General features: G+C 34.3%; 1 protein-coding gene across 2 annotated transcripts in view; it reads left to right on the top strand.

Annotated features, from left to right (window-relative positions):
• SMCHD1 (structural maintenance of chromosomes flexible hinge domain containing 1) overlaps window positions 1–22,488 on the top strand; it is a gene marked incomplete at its 3' end in the record, with an annotated part of 146,327 nt that overhangs the window by 22,545 nt on the left and 101,294 nt on the right. For both annotated transcript variants that reach the window (XM_081079113.1, XM_081079114.1), the window contains exons 6-13: window positions 8,953–9,067; window positions 9,189–9,308; window positions 13,200–13,366; window positions 15,280–15,370; window positions 16,974–17,184; window positions 19,321–19,438; window positions 19,519–19,702; window positions 21,975–22,169. In XM_081079113.1, coding sequence (XP_080935239.1) covers window positions 8,953–9,067; window positions 9,189–9,308; window positions 13,200–13,366; window positions 15,280–15,370; window positions 16,974–17,184; window positions 19,321–19,438; window positions 19,519–19,702; window positions 21,975–22,169 — 1,201 coding nt within the window. The remainder of the gene's footprint in view (window positions 1–8,952; window positions 9,068–9,188; window positions 9,309–13,199; window positions 13,367–15,279; window positions 15,371–16,973; window positions 17,185–19,320; window positions 19,439–19,518; window positions 19,703–21,974; window positions 22,170–22,488) is intronic.

The raw sequence follows: 22,488 nt of genomic DNA on the forward strand, positions 1-22,488 counted from the left end.
GGACAACAACTTGACTTGTAATAAAGGCCTGGAAGTACACACTGTTCCCCAATAAAGTCCTGTTACCCTTCCCCAATAAAATCTTTAAAAAAAAATAATAATAATAATATACAAAAACTTTACTCTTATATAGCTTCATTTGTCTCCCACTCCTTTGTATTATTTTTATGTAAATGACATCTTTATACATTATAACCCTGTCAACACAGTTTTATAGTTGTTGCTTTATGCAGCTATCTTTTAAATCAGATAGAAGTTATAAATGTTAGATTTATACAGTCTTTTTATATTTATATACACTTATCTCTGCTTTACTCTTTGTTTCTTCTTGTATCAGAGTTACTTTCTAGTGTCCTTTCATTTCAGTCCAAAAGACTATTTAATAGCTACTTTAGGGCAGATCTGCTAATGATAGAGTCCCTTAGTTTTTATTTATCTGGGAATGTCTTAATCTCTCCTTCATTTTTGAAGGCGAGATAAGGAATTCTTGATTGACAATGTTATTCTGTCAGCACCTTAAATATGTTAGCTCATTGCTTCCTGGCTCCATGATTTCTGATAAGAATCAATTGTTAATCTTATGGAGTGTGCCTTGTATGTGACCAATCACTTCTCTCTATCTGCTTTCAAGATAGTCTTTTTTCTGAATTTTGAAATTTTGATTCTGATGTGTCTAGGTTTCAGTCTCTTTCAGTTAATCCTATTTCATGTTTGTTGAACTTCTTGGATGTGTAGATTAATGTTTTCGTCACATTTGGGAATTTTTTGGCCATTATTCCTTAAAATATTGTCTTTCCTTCTGTGGCTCATGTTATTCATATACTGATATACTTGATGATGCCCCCAAAGTCTCTGAGGCTCTGTTCATTTTTCATTCTTTTTCCTTTTTGATCCTCAGACTGAATAAATCAGTCTACCTGCTTTTTAAGTTCACTAATCTTTCTGCCAACTCAAATTGCTCATGAGCCATTTAGCTGAATTTTTCATTTCATTTATTGTTCTTTTTCAGTTCCAGAATCTATTAGATTCTTTTAAAATAATTTCTATATTGATGTTCGCTCTTTGTTGAAACACTATTCTCATACTTCATTAACCATAATATCTGTTCATTGAATGTATTTAAAGTAGCAGATTTAAATCTTTGTCTACTAATTCCAATGCCTGCGCTTTCTCTGGGACTGTTTCTACTGACTGCTGTTTGTCCTGTATATTGGCCATACTTTAATGTTTCTTGGTGTGGTGCTCAAAACTTTTTGTTGAGAACAAGACATTTTGAATAATATAATGTGGCAATTCTGGAAATCAGATTTATCCCCCTAACACAAGGCTTGTTGTTGCTTCTGGTTTTTGTTGTTGTTTGTGTAGTGACTTCCGTAAGCTAATTCTGTAAAATCTGTATTCTTTTACTTGTGTTGCCACTGAAATCTCTGCTTAGTGTGTAGCTAATGATTTCCTTAAATGTCTGGAACCAGTAAGTCTCCCAGCTTTTGCCAAGGGGTTCCGTGTGCATATAGGATGATGTTTTTAGTGTTCTAGCAGGAAGCTTACAACTTTTTCTTAGCCTTAACTTCTTGCTTGCACAGAACCTCGTAGTCAGCCAGAATAACAGGGCCTTCTCAGTTCTTTTTTGAGCATGTATGTGTACAACCCTGCACATGAGTGGGACCTTCTTGATTCTCATGAATTTGCTGGAGCTTTTAAAAACCACTATTGACCTCTCATTCCCCATATTTTCCATGTAAATTTTTGGCCAGATTCTTGTTTTCTCTCAACTGTTTTCATTGCTTTAGCTTGCTGTGATGATAAACAATTGCCACTGATTGTTTTTGACAATTGGCCCAGGGAAAAAGCTGTTCACAGTGAGCAAGTTTTGAACTAGGTCCAGTAAAGACAAACCCTGTGAGTGGAGATTCCTGTCAGACCTAATAGTGGCAGTTCTAGGGTAAAGAGACTTTTGGAGAACTTCAAAATTATCCCAATGACTCCTAAGCTGCTGGTTTTCACCATGATTGCAGGGCTGTTGGTTTTCAAGACTTCTGTGGAGCTGGTAAGAGGGGAATGGGGTAGAGCATGTTAAAACATCACAGAGGAAGCTGTTTTTACCGAGATTCAGCCATGTTTTGAATAAACACTCCTTGGATTGTTGCAAGACTTTGGTTAATTTTTTTAGAGTTCTGAAAATGTTGATTTTGACAGTTTTTGGGGGGTCTTGTTGATTTTATCAATGAGTAGATTTTCATAGGTCCTTACTTTGCCATTCTGGAATTGCTCACTCTATTAACTAATTTTTGACAGCTGCATACACCTGTGTAATACAAACCCCTGTTAAGATACAGAACGTTACATGAATCTAGGAAATTTTCTCATGACTGGGACACTATTATAATAATTGCCTTAGAAGTTAAATTAGATAGCTAGAACATAGTTGTAATATTGTGTGTTTAATTATTTTGTAGAAGAAAGAAGGGTGACATTCCTTAGGTCTTCTGGGTGGCCATAATTCAGGTGTGTGTTGGATCAGTGCTACTTTCTGCATTTTCAACTTGCTCAGCAAGTAAAAGGCTCTTAAGTCAGGGAGCCATTTTTGTGAGAACAAAAATAGCATTCCACGTGACCCATTTTCTATGCCATTTCAGGTTGCAGAAATGGACTCCAACAGGATTTTCCCCAAGAAAAAATTTTCCTTTGCCTTCAGTATTTTTCTGCAAATTAAGATGAGCTTTTTGATGTTGTGTTTACTTGAATTTAAAGAGTGTATAACATTGAAGAATGCTACTTTAATTTGGTTGTTTTCACTGTGTTTCACAGATTTATTCCAGGAACCTGTGGCCATTTGTCAGTTTTGTTGAAAGCGAAGCATTCTTTCTTTTTCTTTTTTAAATTAATAATTTAAATTTTTCAATTGCAGTTGACATACAATATTATATTAGTTTCAGTTGTACAACACAGTGATTAGACGTTTATATAACTTACAAAGTGATCACCCCGATAAATCTAGTTTCCATCTGACACCTTAAATGGTTATTACAATATAATTGACTGTATCCCTTATGCTATTCTTTACATGGCCATGACTGTTTTGTAACTGCCAATTTGTACTACTTAATTGTTTCTCCCTTTTCACCTGCCTTCCCAACTACCCCTTCCATCTGGTACCATCAAAATATTCTTTGTATCTGTGAGTTTGTTTCTGTTTTGTTTGTTTGTTTATTTTGTGCTTTAGATTCTACATGTAAGTGAGGTCATAGGGCATCTGTCTTTCTCTGTCTGCCTTACTCCACTCAGCATGACACTCTCTAGGTCCATCCATGTTATTGCAGATGGCAAGATTTTATTGTTTTCTATGATTGAGTAGTATTCCTTTGTATATATACACTATTTCTTTATCTATTCATCCATTGATGGACACCCAGGTTGTCTCCGGGTAAATAATACTACAATGAACATAGGGAAGCACATGTCCCTTTGTTTGGGTTTCTTTGGATAAATACCTAGAAATAGGATTCCTGGGTCCATCTTTGTTTCTTTTTGTAGCCTTTGTTTTAAAGTCTGTTTTGTCTGGTATAAGTATTGCTACCCCAGATTTTTTTCATTTCCATTTTCATGAATATTTTTTTCCATCCCTTTACTTTCAGTCTGCGTGTGTCTTTCAGTCTGAATTGAGTCTCTTGTGGGCAGCATATGTAAGGGTCGTGTTTTCTTACTTATTCAGCCACCTATGTCTTTTGATTGGAGCATTTAATTCATTTACATTTAAGGTTATTATTGATAGGTATGTAGTTATTGCCATTTTATCATTCATACATTTTTAAAAAGATGTCTGATTTATTTATTTATTTATTTATTTATTTTTAATTGGAGAATGTTGGAGAACAGTGAGTTTTTCAGGCTGCATCAGCTCTAAGTCAAGTTGTTGTCCTTCAATCTAGTTGTGGAGGGCGCAGCTCAGCTCCAAGTCCAGTTGCCGTTTTCAATCTTTTGTTGCAGGGGGCGCAGCCCACCATCCCTGTGGGAATTGAACCGGCAGCCTTGTTGTTAACAGCTTACGCTCTAGCCAGTTGAGCCATCCAGTTGCTCCTACTGCAGCTCAGCTGCTGCTCATTGTCTTCAGTCTAATTGTGGAGGGCGCAGCTCACTGGCCTATGTGGGAATCGAACCGGCAGCCCTATTGTTAAGAGCTTATGCTCTAACCAATTGAGCCATCCGGCTGCCCATTATTCATATTTTTTATCCTTTTTTTTTCCTTCCTCTTATAGAATTCTTCTAACATTTTTTATAATACTGGTTTGGTGTTAATGAACTCCTTTAACTTGTTGTCTTTAAAGCTCTTTGTCCTTTGATTCTAAATGATAGCTTTGCTGGGTAAAGTCATCCTGGTTGTAGGTCCTTTCTTTTCATTACTTTGAATGTTTCATGGCAGTCGCTTCTGGCCTGCAAAGTTTCTGTTGAGAAATCAGCTGATAGTCGATGGGAGGGAGCTCCCTTGTGAGTAACTAAGTGCTTTCTCTTGCTGCTTTTAACAGTCTGTCTTCATCTTTAACCTTTGGTGTTTTAATTATGATGTGTCTTGGTTTGGGCCTCTTTGGGTCCATTTTGTTTGGGTCGCTGTGCTTTCTGGACTTGTATGTCTATTTCCTTCACCAAGTTAGAGAAGTTTCATATCACTATTTTTTCAAATAGGTTTTCAGTTCCTTCCTCTGTCTCTTCTTCTGGTACCCCCGTGATACAAATGTTGGTATGCTTGATGTTCCAGAGGCCCCTTAAACTACCCTCATTTTTTAGATTGTTTTTCTTTTTGCTATTCTGATTAGCTATTTTCTGCTTCCTTGTCTTCCAAATCACTAATTCGATCCTCTGCTTCATCTAGTCTATTGATTCTCTCTAATATATTCTTTATTTCAGTTATTGTATTTTTTATTTCTGACTGGTTCTTTTTTATGTTTTCTCTATTTTTATGTTTCCAGTTTCTTTGTTGAAATTCTCACCGAGATCATTGAGCATTCTTATAATGAGTGTGCTGAACTCTGTGTCTGGTAGATTGCTTGTCTCCATTTTGTTTATTTATTTTTCTGGAGCTTTGTTCTGTTCTTTCATTTGGGATATGTGTCTTGTCTCCTCATTTTGGCTGCCTCCCTAATTTGTTTCTCTGTATTAAGTAGGGCTGCTATGTCTCCTGGTCTTAATAGAGTGGCCTATGTAGTAGGTGTCCTGTGGGGCCTAGTGACATACTTTAAAACGACTCCCAGTCGTTGTGCTGGTTCAGACCTTTACGCTCTCCCCTTTTATGTTTCGTTGTCACAAATTATCCCTATTTATGCTGAATTGATTTCTGAGCTGCTGTAGCAAGTTGTCTTTTTCTTCTTTTTTAAGAGTTTTTTTTCTTTTTTTCCCTCTTTACCCTATAAGATGTATTTAAGTGTATAATGTCCTATTTGGTATAGGGGTAGCCATTTCCTGCCTCTGTTTGTTTGTAATACTACTCATGGTTTTCTTTTGGTTTTTTGTTTCAGGTTAAATAGCCTCCTTCAATATTTCTTGCAGTGCAGGTCGTGTGTTAGAAAATTCCCTCGGCTTCTGTATGTCTGGAAAGGTCTTTATTCCTCCTTTATATTCAAAGGATACCTTTACTGAATATATTATTCTTGGCTCATAATTTCTCTCTTTCGATAGTTTGAATATTTGGTTGCACTCTCTCCTGGCTCTAGAGTTTCTGCTGAAAAATCTGATGGTAATCTAATGAGCTTTCCTTTGTAGGTTAACGTCTTCTCCTCCCTGGCTGCCTTGAGGATTCTTCCTTTGTCGTTAATTGTTGACAGTTTCAGTACAGTGTGCCTTGGAGAAGGCCTGGTGGGACTGAGGTAATTAGGTGTTTTATTTGCTTCTTGGATTCGAGGATCCAGTTCTTTGCACAAGTTTGGGAAATTCTCTTCGACTATTTGAATATATTCTGTTCCTTTCTCCCTTTCTTCTCCTTCTAGTATGCCCATTATTCTTATGTTGCTCTTTCTGTTGGAGTCAGAAAGTCCTGTGGAATTCTTTCGTTTCTTTGAACTCTCAAGTCTCTCTCTTCTTCCATCTGTGTCATTTCCAGATTTCTATCTTCGATGTCACTGATTCTTTCCTCCATCTGGTCAAGTCTATTATCTCAGCTGGCTTTTTCATTCTTCATTTCTTGTATTGAGTTCTTAATCTCCAGAAATTCTATTTGATTCTGTTTTAAAATTTCAATCTTTTTGGTAAAATGTTCATTTTTTTGTTCTGCCAGTTTGTGGTTTTTTTTGCTCTCGTTGAGTTTTTTCAGAACTGCAATCTTGAATTCTCTTGTCATTTAAGTCACATATTTCCTTTTCTTTAAGTTCTTTTCTGTAGACTTCTCATTTTCTCTTTGAGTCTGTTACCTGGTTATTCATAGCAATTAATTAATTCTTATTTTTCTTCTTAGGCGTCTACAGGAGTGGTTTCTGCAACCGGGTAATAGGAAGAGAATTTTTTTTTTTTTTGCAGTAGGTGTTCGTAGAATGTTTTATTTTCTCTTGCTCTGCAGCCTTTTATTCTCTGTCATGCTACATTGTTATATTTTCTCTGCACTATTATAGCTTGTCACACAGTGGGGGGGATTCCCTGGAAGGCAGGTTTCTCGTCCGGAAACTGGTCACCTGGGTCACAGGGTACCATGTATGTGGGTGGATGTGGAGAACTTCTGAAGTTCCAAAGCTCTTCCTGCTCCAGTTTGTGGGCCTGTGTGTTTCAACAGTTCTGTTTACTCCTGCATGGATCCGCCTAGATAGGTGGGGACAGGGGCGGGTGGGTTGTGGGTGGTGGCCCAGAGCAATGGCGTCTACCACCAGCACAGCCCATCCTGCATCCAAGGCTCTCTCCCTTTTGCAGGAACAGTTGTGCTGCGAGTCCGAGTCTGTGGCTGTGGGCCGTAGTTCTCAGAACTTCAAATATTCTGTTCTTTTGATCTAACACTGTTACAGTTCTGCTTCTAGCAAAGGAGAGGGGGGAGTGTGTGAGGGGGTGTCGGGGGGTTGTGGCAAGCTCTGGGAGGGGTTAAGCTCCTCCATTAAGCTAAACTCCGTGCCTAAGCCTTCTGTCCTCTGCGGGGCAGTGAGGGCTTAAACCGCTGTTTTCACCCTTCTTCCCTCAGTCTTGTCTCTGAGGTCTCTGCCATGAGAGTTCAGTCAGCTTTATTATATGCTGATCCCTCAGGCAGGACTGTGGGCCATAAGCGGAGCAGTAGGTGTCCAAATTCTGCTGTAGCTGCCGAACGCAAGGCACTCAGAGCCCTGAGTTCCTGTGCACTCCGGTACCCCAGCTCGCCCAGTTTACGCACCTTTAGGTGATTTCAGTTCTGTGCCTCATTAGTGTTGCTGTCTGCTGTGCAGGGAGTCCTTTGTAGAGTTAGAGTTGTTCAATTTGTTGTAAATTCCGGGAGAGATTTCAAGAGGCTCATCTCATGCCACCAGTTTTATGACGTCTTCCCATATTTTTCTCCTTAATATTTTAGATTTTATGTATTTGTTTTCCTCGTTGTCTTTGAAAATTTGAAATATGTATTTAACTTTAGATTTCAATATTTCAAATATTTCTTTCCACCCATATTAAAGAATTTGGAACACTTCAGCTCTGACCACTTCCTTCCCAAAATAATATTTTGTTGTCTAGTGTTTCAAATGTGACTTTTTAGAAATCTGACAGTTTATACACACCATTTTTTTCTAACAATACATTTAGATAAAGCATTTAACACATTTTCAAAATTATCTTTAGCATGTTTTAAAAATACTTAGAATATTATGATGACCATGCATGTCAGATTGGGCTTGTAGAAACATTCCTTTAGAGCAAATCTCTCTCTTTTGTTTTGTTTTTTTTTTTTAGAGCAAATCTCTTAATGGTAAATTACTTTGATTTTTATCTGTAAATTCTTTATTTAGGGTTAGTTCTCAATTGTAGACAGATTTTCTCTGTGCAGTTTGGAGATAATATTCTATTGCCTTACTCATATTCTGTTACTGTCAATGCCTGCCAACTTGTTTTATATTCTCTGTTATCTCTCAGCCTGTTTTCTAGTTCTCCTGTTTTGTTTTTGGTGTTTATTGCGATGTGGATTTCTCTTTATAAAGTGTCCTACATGGGCCCTTTTGGTCTGAATCTGTAGAACCGCATCTTTCAATGGTTCAAGAATATTTGCAGTTGTTATCCATTCTCTCCTCTCTTTCTAGAACTACATTTAAACTGTGAAATATTTTCTGTTCCTTTTCTTTGTTTTTTATAGATAAGTTTTTGAATGTATTTTTGTGTTCTTTAGTTCTTTCCAGCTATGCCCCATCAGCTTTCCCACCTTTTCATTTAGTGTAATTGTGGTTCCAGCCTCACACCCAATTCTGTTTATTTTTGATATTGGGAAATGTTGTCTCTGGAGACCTTGCCATATTTTGGGAGAACAGGGATGTCTACTTTCCAATGACCTTGTGTCAGTGGTGCCATAAGAAGTTCACTCAGAACTCTTCATTCGTCATGATACATGGAAATAAGAATGTCTTTGGTATAATTCCCGTTATTTTTCAGCCTATATTTTAATGAGTTTTGAAGCAGTAAACAGTTTTGAAGCGAAGGTTGTAGAGGTATAGATGTATATATGAGTACAGTAGATTTTTTTTCAGTCCTGTTTGCTAAGAGATTTTGTGACTTAGTAGGGTGGGCCCAACAGTTTGCATTTCTTAGAGTTTCCAGGTGATGATGCAGCTGTTCTGGGGAATAAACTTTGGGAATCATTGGACTAGATGGTGTCTCGATTTCCAGCTCTGATTCTTTTACCTTTGAATAGGGGTGTTATCTGGCTTAGAGGTAATTCTATTGATACTTAATAAAAGTGCTACAACAGTTTCTTGTTGTGTCTAAGTAGTTTGTTTAAAAGTACTGCATTAATGTAATGTTTTATTTTAGTGATCATTCTGGATATGTTCGACCAGTACCAGTGCCACGCAGTTTAAATAGTGATATTTCCTATTTTGGTGTTGGGGGCAAGCAGGCTGTTTTCTTTGTGGGACAATCAGCCAGAGTAAGTAAAAAATTTCTTATAAATGAAAGTCGATCAAAATATTTTGAGGTTTACTTTGTCTAAATGTGTTAGCCAGTTTAACTTTTAGGAATCATTAAAGTACTCTTTTTATATTTAACAGATGATAAGCAAACCTGCAGATTCCCAAGACGTTCATGAGCTTGTGCTTTCTAAAGAAGATTTTGAGAAGAAGGAGAAAAATAAAGAGTCAATATATAGTGGATTTATTAGGAACAGAAAGGTACAATACATTTTAACTCATTAATTATAAATTTATTACCTTGGATGGATGATACGACAAGAACATTTTTTCTAAATCTATCTAAGATACTGATGTTGCTTTAAAAAACTTTAAGGTATGAATTTTTCAAATTAAATTATTTTCACTCTTTTTCCTTTAATCATGTGAATAGCAAAAGTGATCATTTATGTGCTTTCTCAGGCTGGCAGTCCTCAGACAGCAAGTTTTCTCATAAAGTCCAGTAAGTCTCCTGGAAATTGCTCATAAGATTGTAAACTTTTTTTCCTTGCACTGAGTTTGAGATTTTTAAATTTTTATTGTATAATAACCACAGAACTAGAGTAGAAAACAGTGATAGGATAATAGTCTTTTAGGAAATCAGAGCTTTAGAGAAAGAAATGAGCATTTTATTTCTGTTATAAATTTGCTTTCAAATTCTCATTTAATAAGCAGAATGTTAAATTTGAATCTTGATCATGTATATGGTATTTATTGTATTCATTCAACTTTTCTCCATTTGAAACACTTTTCAAATTTTAAAATCTTTAAAGTAATTTTGAGATTTTTAAAAATTCTGTTCTGATTCTAAAAGAGATTGTAAAACATTTTGTAGGAAAGTATGAAGAAGTAAAAGTAGTCTCAAATGCCTGAAAAAAGTACTTGTATTTAGTTTAATTTCCTTCTACTGTTTCATTATATACTTATGAGCCCACATTTTTTAAATTAACATTTGAGTGTTTCTCCATTTTACAAAGTATTTTGGTATACCAAACACATTTTTAATAGCTTTGTAGTATTTCTTAGGCTGAATGTACTGTAATTTAACCATTCTGTTGAGCATTTAGCTTATTTAAAGGATTTTACTGTAATTATAAAGACACCGTCTTAAATATCTTTGCATAACATTTTGCTTGAGTTACATTTTTTTCTTAGTATAGATTGTTAGAATTTTAACAGCTGTAACAACAAATTTGAACTTTATAAATGTGCATAGCATATATTGCAAAACAGCTTTTCTGAAAGGTTGAACCCAAATCAAAACACTCAGCAATAGTATATGGAAGTGCCTATCTGATCATTTCTTACTAAAAAGAATGGGGGAGGGCAGCAAAATGTTGGCAGTTTGATAGGTAAAAATACTTTTTCTTTTCATTGCTAGTGAGCTGATTTTTTTTTTCATGTTAGCTACTTTTATTTTCTCTGTAGCTTAACATTCTCCTTTGTCTAGGAAATTTCTTCATTTTGCTCATCTTACTTTTCCTTCTTAATTTTGTTGCATTTATTTAACAATTTATGTATCTTAATATATTTACGTGACAGTACTCTGTCTTATCTTTTCCATACTGTCTTACCATCGCAAAGTCTTATAAAGTATTTTGGTGGAAATATTTGCCATGTTAAATAAAACTGGTGAAAAAATAGGAATTGAGGATTAAGTGATTTTCAAAACTGTACACAGATAATAATGCTTAGATAGAACTGAGGTCTCTTGGGTCATCATTTCTGCCAGGTTTTTTTCTTTTTTTTTTTTTTTTCTTTTTTTTTTGTGTGCTCAGTTCATCCCAACAAACATTTCATGGGTACACCAATAGGTCCCTGGTCCTTTTATTTTTTTCCCCCCTTGATTTGTCCTTTCCAACTTACTTTCTTTTGGCTCCTCATATATCCCTGACCTTTTAGCAAGTATTACAATGTGTGTGAGATTGCTAGTTTTTTTATCTAGAATCAGCCATCTGTGTGTGTGCGTGCGTGCGCGTGCCATTTAATATCAATAGTTCTCAAATCTGTATTTTTTGTCAAGACTCTTTTCTCTTAAGAGTGAGAAACTGAATCAGGCCGGACTTTGTAAAGGCAACAAACTGTTCTAGGCACTTTAAACAGAAAAGGATATAATAAATGGAATTAGATGCTTACATGATTATTGGAAGGGCTGAAGGAATGAACTCTAGGCTGAGCATTGTAGAATGATGCCAGGACACTCTGACCTTCAATTGATGCTGCAACATATGCTATACTCACGTAGCTGTAGGACCAACATTGGGTCTGGAATTCAGAAATACACTGCCTTCTCTGTGATCCAGGAGTTGGAAAGACCTTACTTCCACAGTTGCTCCAACACTAGAACACAGAATTTCTGGCCAGTGTTGCATCAGTGCTGCCACTTGAAGCTGGAACCAGGATAATGGTCTTTTCAGTGCCTTGCATGATAACAGAAAACCTTCAAGAAACCTCAGGAAATGGCCTCTGCTTCATTTTCCCCTTCTGAATTTTTGGCTAGTGCATCTAGTTGTGAAACTCAATTTGCGTACGCAACCCAAAACGTAAGGAAGTCTAAGCAATAGGCCTTTTTGGCTTTTCATCCTCTGGAGCCAGGAGGGGACATAAGTGGTGGTAGGAATGAGTGCCTGGGTGCCAACTGATCATACCTAGCACACCCATTTCTAATTTCAATTAGATGTCCTCCAAGTGTTCCATAAATAACTCACTTTTGGTACATCTGAAATGAAACGTTATCTATAAATTTTTCTTATTCTCTCCTTTTCCTTCTTCAAAACTACTCTTTTCAATTAACATCTTCTAACGAAGTACTTAGTAAGTATAATCCTTATTGTTAATCAGTCACCACATGTAATTGTCCTTTAAAATAGTTTTATCTCTCTTCTCTACCACTCATTTTTACTGCTTGAATCAGCCTTTCCACCCTCATCTTTCATCGTGTCCTAAACTACCTTATTTCCCTTATACTTTCCAATCCTTCATGTTCTCATTGGTTTTGGAATGTTTTTGTTAAGTCAGCTGTTGGGTGAATGTCACCCTTTTTAACTCTGTAGCTCTTGGTTCATATCTTTATATAATGACACATTGTTTCTAATTATTTATTTCTCATCTCCTACTAGATGGAATTTGTATGGAGGAAGGGCACTGTCTTATTTATCTTGGACCATATCTTCTCGTGTCTAGCTTGAGTTATAGGACTTAGAAGGTGCTTGATAAATATTTGGATAATGAACCTACATCATTAGTAAACCCAAGCTAATCTAACTCTCAAAGTGTATAAAATGTTGTTTGTATATTATGTACTGTAGCTATAATATTAATGACTTAGTGTGCAGTGATGATTGGAATGGTTTTGTGGGGTTTGTTTTTATTTTTATTAAGAAAGTAGTAATATTGTATATGCTTATTAAACAGTAAAATTTCCTAGACATAATAGTTCAGTGTGTTTCTTTATCCTTACAAGTTTTTTATGTATGTGGCAACATACATAGTATATGTATGCATATATATGCATGCAATTTTTAACACATATGGACTCATAATAAAAGTTGAGAAGTTTATAATACTTATCCTCAAACGCTACCCCTACACCCCACTCCCCTTCTGTAAGCTGTAGATATTTTCTGAAAGTGGACTGGGGCCTGGGATGATTTTACTCCCTTTTAATAAACTCAGGTGCTTTTGTGCTAAGCCAGCTGTGTTCAGGCTGCGTCCTAGTTTTCTTGCACATGTAGGGCAGGGCATTGGTCTTGACCAAGTTCCGTGGTAGGTATGCCAAGCAAGGACTTATTCTACCCTGGGGTAAGTGTCCTCAATTTTTTCCAGCATTTTTAAACTCAGTATTTATTTTTCTTTACCTTTTTCTGTGTGATTCTAAAATTGATTTAGCATTATGGTTGGATACTCTTATGTTTGCTAGTTTAGCAATCTATATAAAAGTTCCCTTGTCCTCACAGGATTGTCACATACTCAGCTGAATTCTATTTTTGGCCATTTTTTCCCAAAACTTTTTTGAAGCCTAGATTTGAAGCTCTCCAGGTGAATGTTAAATGTTATTTCCCTAATTACAATTAAGGTGTATATAATCAGTTTTATTTATATTCATTCTTGCAGCCATCTGATTCTGTTCACATTACAAATGATGATGAAAGATTTCTACATTATCTTATCTCAGAGGAGAAGGAAAAAGATAGCTTTACTGCTGTGGTTATCACAGGAGTGCAATCAGAACACATACAGTACTTGAAAAATTATTTCCATCTTTGGACAAGACAGTTAGCGTAAGTAATTGCTTATATTTGATTCAGGACATGTTGCTACTTATCTTTTTTAAGACAGAAAATATTACAGATACATTGAAGCCTCTTGACTGTCTGCTTTGCTCCTGTGCCATTTCTTTCCCTTCAGTACAGTAACCAATACTTTGAAGTTAGCATTAAAATTGTTCCCTATTCTGTAAATACTCATTGATCACCAGTAATGTATTGGTCATTATTTGAGGCACAGGCTTTTTGACACCTATGATAAAATTTAAAATAATCCATCATTTATCAAATTCAGTGTCATCGTTCCCATAGCCCCCTTTTGTGCTTCTCTATAGGACCTGTCATAACCTTCTGTACCGTATATTTTACTTATTTTTTTGTATGCCTTCTCCCATTGGAATGTCTTTTTTTAATGCTCTGCTGTATCCCCAGTGTGTCCTCTTACATAGTAGATGCTCAATAAGTGTTTATCAAATTAATGCATCAAGTCTGTTAATATGAAAAAATGTGTCTATGTGCCTGTATGACATATGAGTAATACTGAAAATCTTGTGTATTCCAGGAAACCTTTTAGGGAGTATATATTCCATTAGATCAAATCAGAGGAATATTTATTTAATGGCTCTGAGCCTTTTCTATATAGCTATATAGTATAGACCATTTACTGGACTGTTTCCTTAATTTGTATTAGTCTGAATTACTGAGTCTTACAAACACAAAATTCTTGTTTTTGAAAAAGTATCTTTTCACATTTACCCAAAAGACTATTGCACTTAATTTGAGAGTCTCTGTTTTATACATAAATATACATTAACAGAGTTAGGATGGTTTCCTTGTATGGAAAAATAAATTTGATTTTAGGGATACCATTTTTCTTCTTGATATTAATGTTTATTGGCCCTATAACACAAAAGTTTTGAATAAGACTGGAATTTTTTTTTCTCTGAGTACATATTTTATTAGTAACTGAAGGAACCCATTGTACACAACACATAATTAGGCCATACTCTCACTCTAACAAAGAATAACATACAACTTTTACCATTCTTTTTACCAGACAATTGCTAAACTATTTATAACACTCTCTTTAATGTATGGTTGTAAACTTATCTTTGATCATGATGTTAAATTAACATTTGAGATGTCTGAAGAAATCTCAAGATTTTCAGTGATTTCCTTTTATCTCAGTAATATTTTAAACAGTAGCCAGGATAATTAATTATTTTTTAAAGTTAAAATTCATATGAAAGAATATTGCAGATACCTGTTTGAGGAATAACTACAGATGTAATATGTTTTAGCCCTGAATAATCTCACCAAAACATACGTGTTTTAAACTTTTACTTAAAAATAAAGTAACAAAGATTTCTGAAATGATTTTCGATGGGATAATGTTGAATGTATTACTTTGGGGATTATTGGGATTAGGAGAGGAATGATGAGAGTTATATATAGAATGATGATCTCATATTGCACAGATAGCTTAAAGATTATCCAGTCTTGTATACTCCCTGGTAATTTGAGTTCTTTAATATCCCTGACAAGTAGAATTATTGCCTCATGCCTTCTAGTATATTTTTGAATTATATGTCTTGGAAGTGTAAAGTATGTGGGCTTCAAAGTAGGAAAGGCCTGGATTGAAGCCCCCTCTTCCCCAAACTCTAGTTTTGTGACCTTAGGTAAATTATATAAACTCCTTGAGCCCCAATTTCTGTATGTGTAAAATGAGGTGCAATACCTGCATTTCAGGATTTTTTTTTTTTTTTTAACCATCAAATGGGATACTGTGTTTAAAAATGCTTAATGTAGTGCTTGGTACCTGGTAGGTACTGCCAAATAGTAGTTATAAAAATTTTTTGTGGTAGAAGAATGTATGAACTATAATTTTATGTAAATTAAAAGTATAAAGTTATTCGTCTATATTTTAGGCATATTTATCATTACTATATTCATGGCCCAAAAGGAAATGAAAAATGTACATCGAAAGAAGTTGGACCTTTCAACAACATTGATATTGAAGTAAGATAAAATTCCTTTTTCAAATATTACGAATTATCATATTAGGTATTTCTTACAGTTCCAAGTGACTTTGGATAAGAAAAAAAAATCAGTCAATAAATATACAACTTCTCTCTCCTTTTTACAAAAGTTCTTTGGTGATTTGACGCCTAAGTAAAGAGATCATTCCTAGATGTGTTTTTCTGGAACCTTTGTTTACTATAGTTGGTTTAATTTTCCTCTGTCCTTTATAGAACTATGAGTTGTTGCTGAATATTATGTCTTAAAGCAGAGAGGAAAAGGGAAAAGGGACATAAATAGTTTCCTTTTTTTTCATAGAAGTTTTGTGATGGTAAAGTAAGATTTAGAAGCACCAAACATTTGAGAGTTGGGGTCCTAATACCTTTGCCCACACATTAGAAAGAATTTTATGAACATCATTGTTCCACTTCCTATCTCTAGCAAGAAACTTTGAATTAAATGTATTCATGGCTTATCAGTCCTTCAGCTCTGCTTTGCTCTTTCTTTATCTACTATTCTATATTCCTTATTGAGATGCTACATATAGGTATTTATATAAATATGAGGTGTGATCAAACAATACGGTGAATGTTTAAATAAAAATATTTATTGTGGTAAAAGACACATTAATCCTCCTCAGAATACTCCCTCTCACTTCGAACACACTTATCCCATCATTCTTGCCACTTTTCTGAAGCAGTTCTGGAAGCCCTTCTTCTCGTGAGTGTCTTTTAGTTGCGCTGTCGTGACTGCCTCGATGTCCTGAATCATTTTGACTTTGGGGAAGTGCCAGATCCAGTAAATAAGGTGGATGAGGACACACCATAATGTTTTTATTTGACAGAAATTGGCGTATACCTGAAGTGATGTGTGACATAGAGTGTTTTCATAATGGAGGATGATTAATGGCACACTTTAAAACACGTTCTCTCAATAGTAGCTCCCACCCAACTGACTGCACTGAACAAGTTGAAACTTGTCCTACACTGTTACCAAGGTTTGATGTGCCACTTCCCGTATTGAAGATCCCTGCCTTTCCGTTGGATTGTACTAGGCAGCAGCATTCACCATATTTCTTTTTTATCACAACAGAAAGGCTCTGTGTCAAATAAATACAGCAATTTCTGTCAAATAAAAACATTACCGTGTGTCCTCATCCACCTTCTTCACCAGATTTGGCACCATGTGACTTCTGACTCTTCCTTAAAGTCAAAATGACCATAAAAGGTAAACATTTTGAATCGATTCAGGACATCCAGGCAGCCATGACAGCACAACTAAAGACACTCACAAAAGAGGATTTCCAGAACTGCTTCAGAAAGTGACAAGGCCGATGGGATAAATGTGTTCAAAGCGATGGGGCGTATTTTGAGGGCGATTAGTGGCAATGTGTCTTTTACTGTAATAATTTTTTTTAAACATTCATTGTAGTTTTTGATTAGACCTCATATGTGTATTTCCTATACATATACATATATATTTCATTAAGCCAGATGATTACTTGTACAAATAAAAGTAGTTTTTGCCTATTCTTTTGTTGGATCGTAGCTGAAAACAAAAGTCACCATAGAATTTAATTATTTTTGTTTTATTTTTATTTTAGATTTCTGTGTTTGAAAAGGGGAAGGCACCTAAGATTGTCAACCTAAGGGAAATACAAGATGACATGCAGACGTTGTATATAAACACAGCAACTGATAGTTTTGAGTTCAAAGCTCATGTTGAAGGAGACGGTGTAGTGGAAGGGATTATCCGATATCACCCTTTCTTATATGATAGAGAAACTTACCCTGATGATCCATGCTTTCCATCAAGTATGTTAATCTGTTATCTTAGCTACAAAATGTGAAGTTGTGATTCAGGATAGTGATTTGTTTCTTTTAATGAGTATTATTAGTTGGGTTATTAAGGTTAGATAAATTTTAAAACCTTTTCCTTACACAAATCTTTTAAGTTTTTAGGTATTTGTAATTTTTATAATTCTTGATTTTTGTGTATATTCACTTCCAGACGAAGCACTGGCTTTAAGAAACAGTATCTATTCTTTTATCTTAGATCTCTTACTGAGCTGAACTTTTGGTTATGTATCGCATATTAATCCTTCATATATTCTCCATATTGTTTTCCCATTTATCTTTGTAGCTATTTATAAAGAAGTTTAAGTTTTATGTAGTCAGTTTTTTCTTTATGCTTTCTGATTTTGTCTTGCTGTAGAAAGTCTTATAGCGCAAGATTATGAAAAGATTCTGTAGGTTAAAAAAATTATTTTATGCTTAGCTCTTTAATGCATCTATAATCTCCTTTTTTGTATGTAGGATGAGGTAGGGCTTAATTTAATATTTTCCGTGTGGGTGTTCAGTTTCCTAGCACCAATTATATTGAATGTTACGATTTTTAAAAATAGTTTTAAATACAACTTTTTTTAATAATATTAAATTCCCATATTTATATAGATCTGGTGTCTTTAGATCTATTTTGTATTTTCATACATGGTAATAATACTCTTAGAGCTTTATACTGTAAATTGATATGTGCAGGGCAAGGCTCTTACTATTCTTTTTTGAGAATATTCTCAATCTCTTACTCTTGTAGATAAACTTTGGAATCTCTTCATACAATCACTTTAAAAAGGTCCTAGTGCGATTATAGAGATTGTTTTGAATTCATAGATTAACAGTATTAAATTTTCTCATTCAGAATACTTCTTCAGTATATCCTTAGTGTTGTGGGTTCTAGAACCAGATTCTCTGGTTTGAATCCCATCTGTGCCACTTTCTAGTGTAAACTTAGACAAACTACTGTCTACCTCAGTTTTCCTTATTTGTGAAATGTTGAGGGGAGGGGTAACACTGCATGCCTCACAGAGGTGTTATGAGGATTAAATCAGAAACTGCTGCAAGTCTTTAGTGACCAACAGTATTTATTCAGTGCTTATTTTTGTTACTACTCAATCGCTGTTTCTCGTCTCTGGCTCCTTTTTAATTTGCCATTTCTAATTTTTGTATTCTTGTAGACAATAAAGTTCTTCAAATGATGTCTTAAAATAGGAGCCAATATAAATTGAGTGATGGTTAGATGGATTCTCCAAGAACAAAGCGATTTGGTCTAATTGAAAGGAACTTTTAGTTAAGGACTCCTTGTGAAGATTTTATGAAAGAAGGCTTTATTTGGGGTTGGGGATACTGACTTAATGCCAAAAGAACTGAGGTGTTTCTCTATCAGGATTGTAATGTTTGATCCTAATTTATCTGGATATATGAAAATATATTGCTAACAAACATAAAAGTGCTATAGACAGTTGTGCTAATTATGCGTTTGATGCTTTGTAACATGTTATAATTCTAGCAGTATTACCTGATTCTGCTCTTCAAAAATTTAGTTTATATAAGATAAACTAAATTTAATATTAATTTGCCCAACTTAGGCAAACTTGCTGCTGCTAGATACTATAGATTGTCCAGATTATTTTTATATGAACATAATGCTTCTGACAAAATTGTGAAACTTGTGATTTAGGTGTAGGATTCAAGCTTCTATATTTTTTAGGGAAGAGGGCTTCTGCTAGGGTATAAGTCTCTTTGGATGTATGACCTTTTGCTCTGTGAACAAACTTTAATGATTGCAAGCTGAGTAACTAGTGTAGTACTAACATAGATTGAGTAGTATATAAGTAATTATTGACATTTAAATGAGAAACGCTATTGGTAATGTAGAACTGATTTGGAAATCTGCTTTTCTGAGGGCAATGTAAGACTAAAGCTAAGTTTAGGTTTTATAGAATACAATGTTAACAATCATATGAGATTTTGTTACCATTTCTCTGAGGCAACTTTAACATTTCACTCATAGAAATTAATTTCTCAGTGATAAAAAGTGCATATATATATATATATAAGTGCATACATTTTATAGCAATAAACATTTTGTTCCACTTAACTCCTGTGCTCTAGAAAAAGATGAAGACGACGATGATGATTGCTTTATAGTTGAGAAAGCAGCAAGAGGGAAAAGGCCTATTTTTGAATGTTTTTGGAATGGACGACTAATACCATATACGTCTGTTGAAGAGTAAGTTTTGATTTTTTGCTGAAATTGTATTGTTTTATAACCTAATTTTTTCACTAACTAATAATTTTGTTCTGTTTAAGCTTTGACTGGTGTACTCCACCTAAGAAAAGAGGGCTTGCACCAATTGAGTGCTACAATAGAATATCTGGTGCATTATTCACTAATGACAGATTCCAGGTCAGCACAAATAAACTGACTTTTATGGATCTTGAACTAAAATTGAAAGATAAGAACACGCTTTTTACAAGGATTTTAAATGGACAGGTATGATTTTAAATACCAAGTTTTGAATATTTGCAAATGTTCTATTTTATATACAAGAGTTACTACTAGTACAGATTTATATGACATTTTGCGTTCTTTTCATTTTATTTAATCGAAAGAGTATGTATAAATTTTCCTTCATAAGAATTTATATGTTCACATCACTCAAAAATTTCAAATTGTTTTGACCATGTTTGGATAAAGTTTATAGATCTTTATTAGATCTTTCTATCAAGACCTTGACATAGTAAATAGAAGCTACAGCAGCGTATCCATTTGATGAGAGTACATAAGAACAATTTTATTTAATACATTGTTATGTTTGTATATTAACAACCGAAATGTGCAATTTTAATCTAATCTTGAGGGTGAAATTGAGGTAGAACTGTGAACTGCTTTGGGCTAAAAGGTGATTTGAAATTAATCAGTATTAAAATACACACATTGATTGATAGAACAAGAATGATAGACTTTTCCAAAAGTTGAATTGAACTAGTGTACTGGTGTACTTTTATTCTATCGAAATATCTCAGGAACTTTTTCTTTATATATTATTCAGTAGTTTAATATTGAGTTGCCTAGAGATAGATGCATTTATTGTGAACCTAAAATTGCTGGGCAGTAAAGACAGTACATAGCAAACAATATTTCTAGTCAGTCAATCCTACAAGATGTTGAAATTCATTTGGCTGTTATAATAAAAGATTGTGAATCATAGATTAAGATACTTTTAAAGAATTATCCACTGAGAAAAGTCTTACTTGTACTTAGATATGATACACTTGGTAATAATTATCTAGCATTTATTGAACAATCTGGTTTTTGCAAAAGTTATTCATAATGGGTTAATTTTATTCTTTTGTTACATTGTATTTTTAAAACATGTGTTTTCTAATTTGGGGAAATTTCAAATACACAGAGAAATTAAAAGAATATTATAATGGCTATTCACATACTCCTCTCCTGTATTAACTGTCATCTTGCCACACTTGTAACGTTGTCCTTTGACACATTACTGAGTTCTAGAATTTAATTCGTACATGTGGTAATTTGGTTGATAATGAATCCTGAGACTTCTTTACATTTTAGCCTAGAATAATTTCATCTCATACAAGAGTTATACATTGAAATGCAGTGTAAAAATTTGGTAGACAGACTGTCCCTGTCCTAGTTAATAATTTTAATGTCTTTGTCAAGTTAAAAAAGAAACAACAGTGACTTGCTGATTCAGAAAGGAATTGGTCCCTGGGAATAGAGCTAGGGGGATGTTTTCTTTGAAACTGCATGCCATTTTTGAGTCTTTACCAAGTACATGCATTTCTTTTTCAAATAACTTTTTGTCAAATTTTTTTGTTTCTTAATGATTAAGATATTGGTCCTGTAACTGCAAGCTGTAAAAACTTTAGCTGAAATCATTTTTAATTTTTCCCCATTTTCATTTGGAAATAGTATATTATGGAGTAAGGTATGTAGAAAGAAATGAACTTATGTAACTGCATTGTATTCTCTGAAAGCATGCAGTGTGGAGATTGTCTTCCCTATCATTCTCCTATAAATAGATATTAAACAAATATATAGCGGCTTATGTTTAACTATAAATCTCTGTACTCTCTCGGGTGAAGAATGATAAGCAATAACATTTTCTTTTTATATGTTATTAGAAAACACAGTTTTTATTTATGACTTAATTGTATTGAATAAGTGGATTACATAATTAAAAGGAAAAAAGTTTTTTGCATAGTAGTGTTTCTCAACCTCTTTTTCAATATCACCCTCATAAGAAACCTTTTTCAGACCTTTTTTTCCTAATTGCTCTCCATTGGCATCCTAATACCATCGATATACCATATATATGTTTATATACTACGTGTATGTATTTGTTCTTGATATATAAAAAGAGATTTTTGTTGCCCTGTTGAGAATGGGCATGACTCACCATGAAGAGGTTTCCACTTACCCCTTTCTCATAGCCAGCTAGTTCTACTTCTTTGTTGCCACTGTTCATCACTTTTTGGTGTATCCTAGAATTTAAAGCAGGGAAGGAAAGCTTTTATGTTGGTATTGACCATTGAGATTTTGGTTCCAAGGATTTTCTTTCTTTGATAATGGTTTTGTTAGAAATGTAAATTTGTATGGGAGAAAGATCCAGCAAAATCTTTTAGTTTTTTAATAGGTCTGGAGTGGGTATGTGGAAGGAAAAATGGAATGAATGACCAGTGTCAATGGTTATATTTGTTTACTGTATTTCATACAACATTTTAAAATTTTACAGGAGCAGCGAATGAAAATTGACAGAGAATTTGCTTTATGGCTGAAGGACTGTCATGAAAAGTGTGACAAACAAATAAAGTTTACACTTTTTAAAGGAATAATTACACGTTCTGATCTTCCTTCTAAAAAACAGGGCCCCTGGGCCACATACTCAGCAATAGAATGGGATGGAAAAACATACAAAGCAGGACAGCTGGTAGGTTTTGCTTGTTTTTAGATTCAATTTTTAGTATAATTTGAAACTAAATTAGATGTATTAGAATTTAACAACAACCAAAAATAATGTATGTATTGGCTCCTCAGGTGCCAGGAAAAAATGGAAAAGTGAAACTGATTTTAATCATATAACTTAGCATGGCATTTAAAAACCAACTTATTAGTTGCCTGAGGCTCAATTAGCAACCATTTTACTGTTTCTTGCAATAAACTTTACTCAAATGGAAAGTCCCAATATTTTGTTGTGCTTTTTTTTTTTAACATGATATGAGGTAATGACTTTCTAGCAAATTTTTATT

Source organism: Rhinolophus hipposideros, assembly GCF_964194185.1.
Source record: "Rhinolophus hipposideros genome assembly, chromosome: 17".
NCBI lineage: Eukaryota > Metazoa > Chordata > Mammalia > Chiroptera > Rhinolophidae > Rhinolophus > Rhinolophus hipposideros.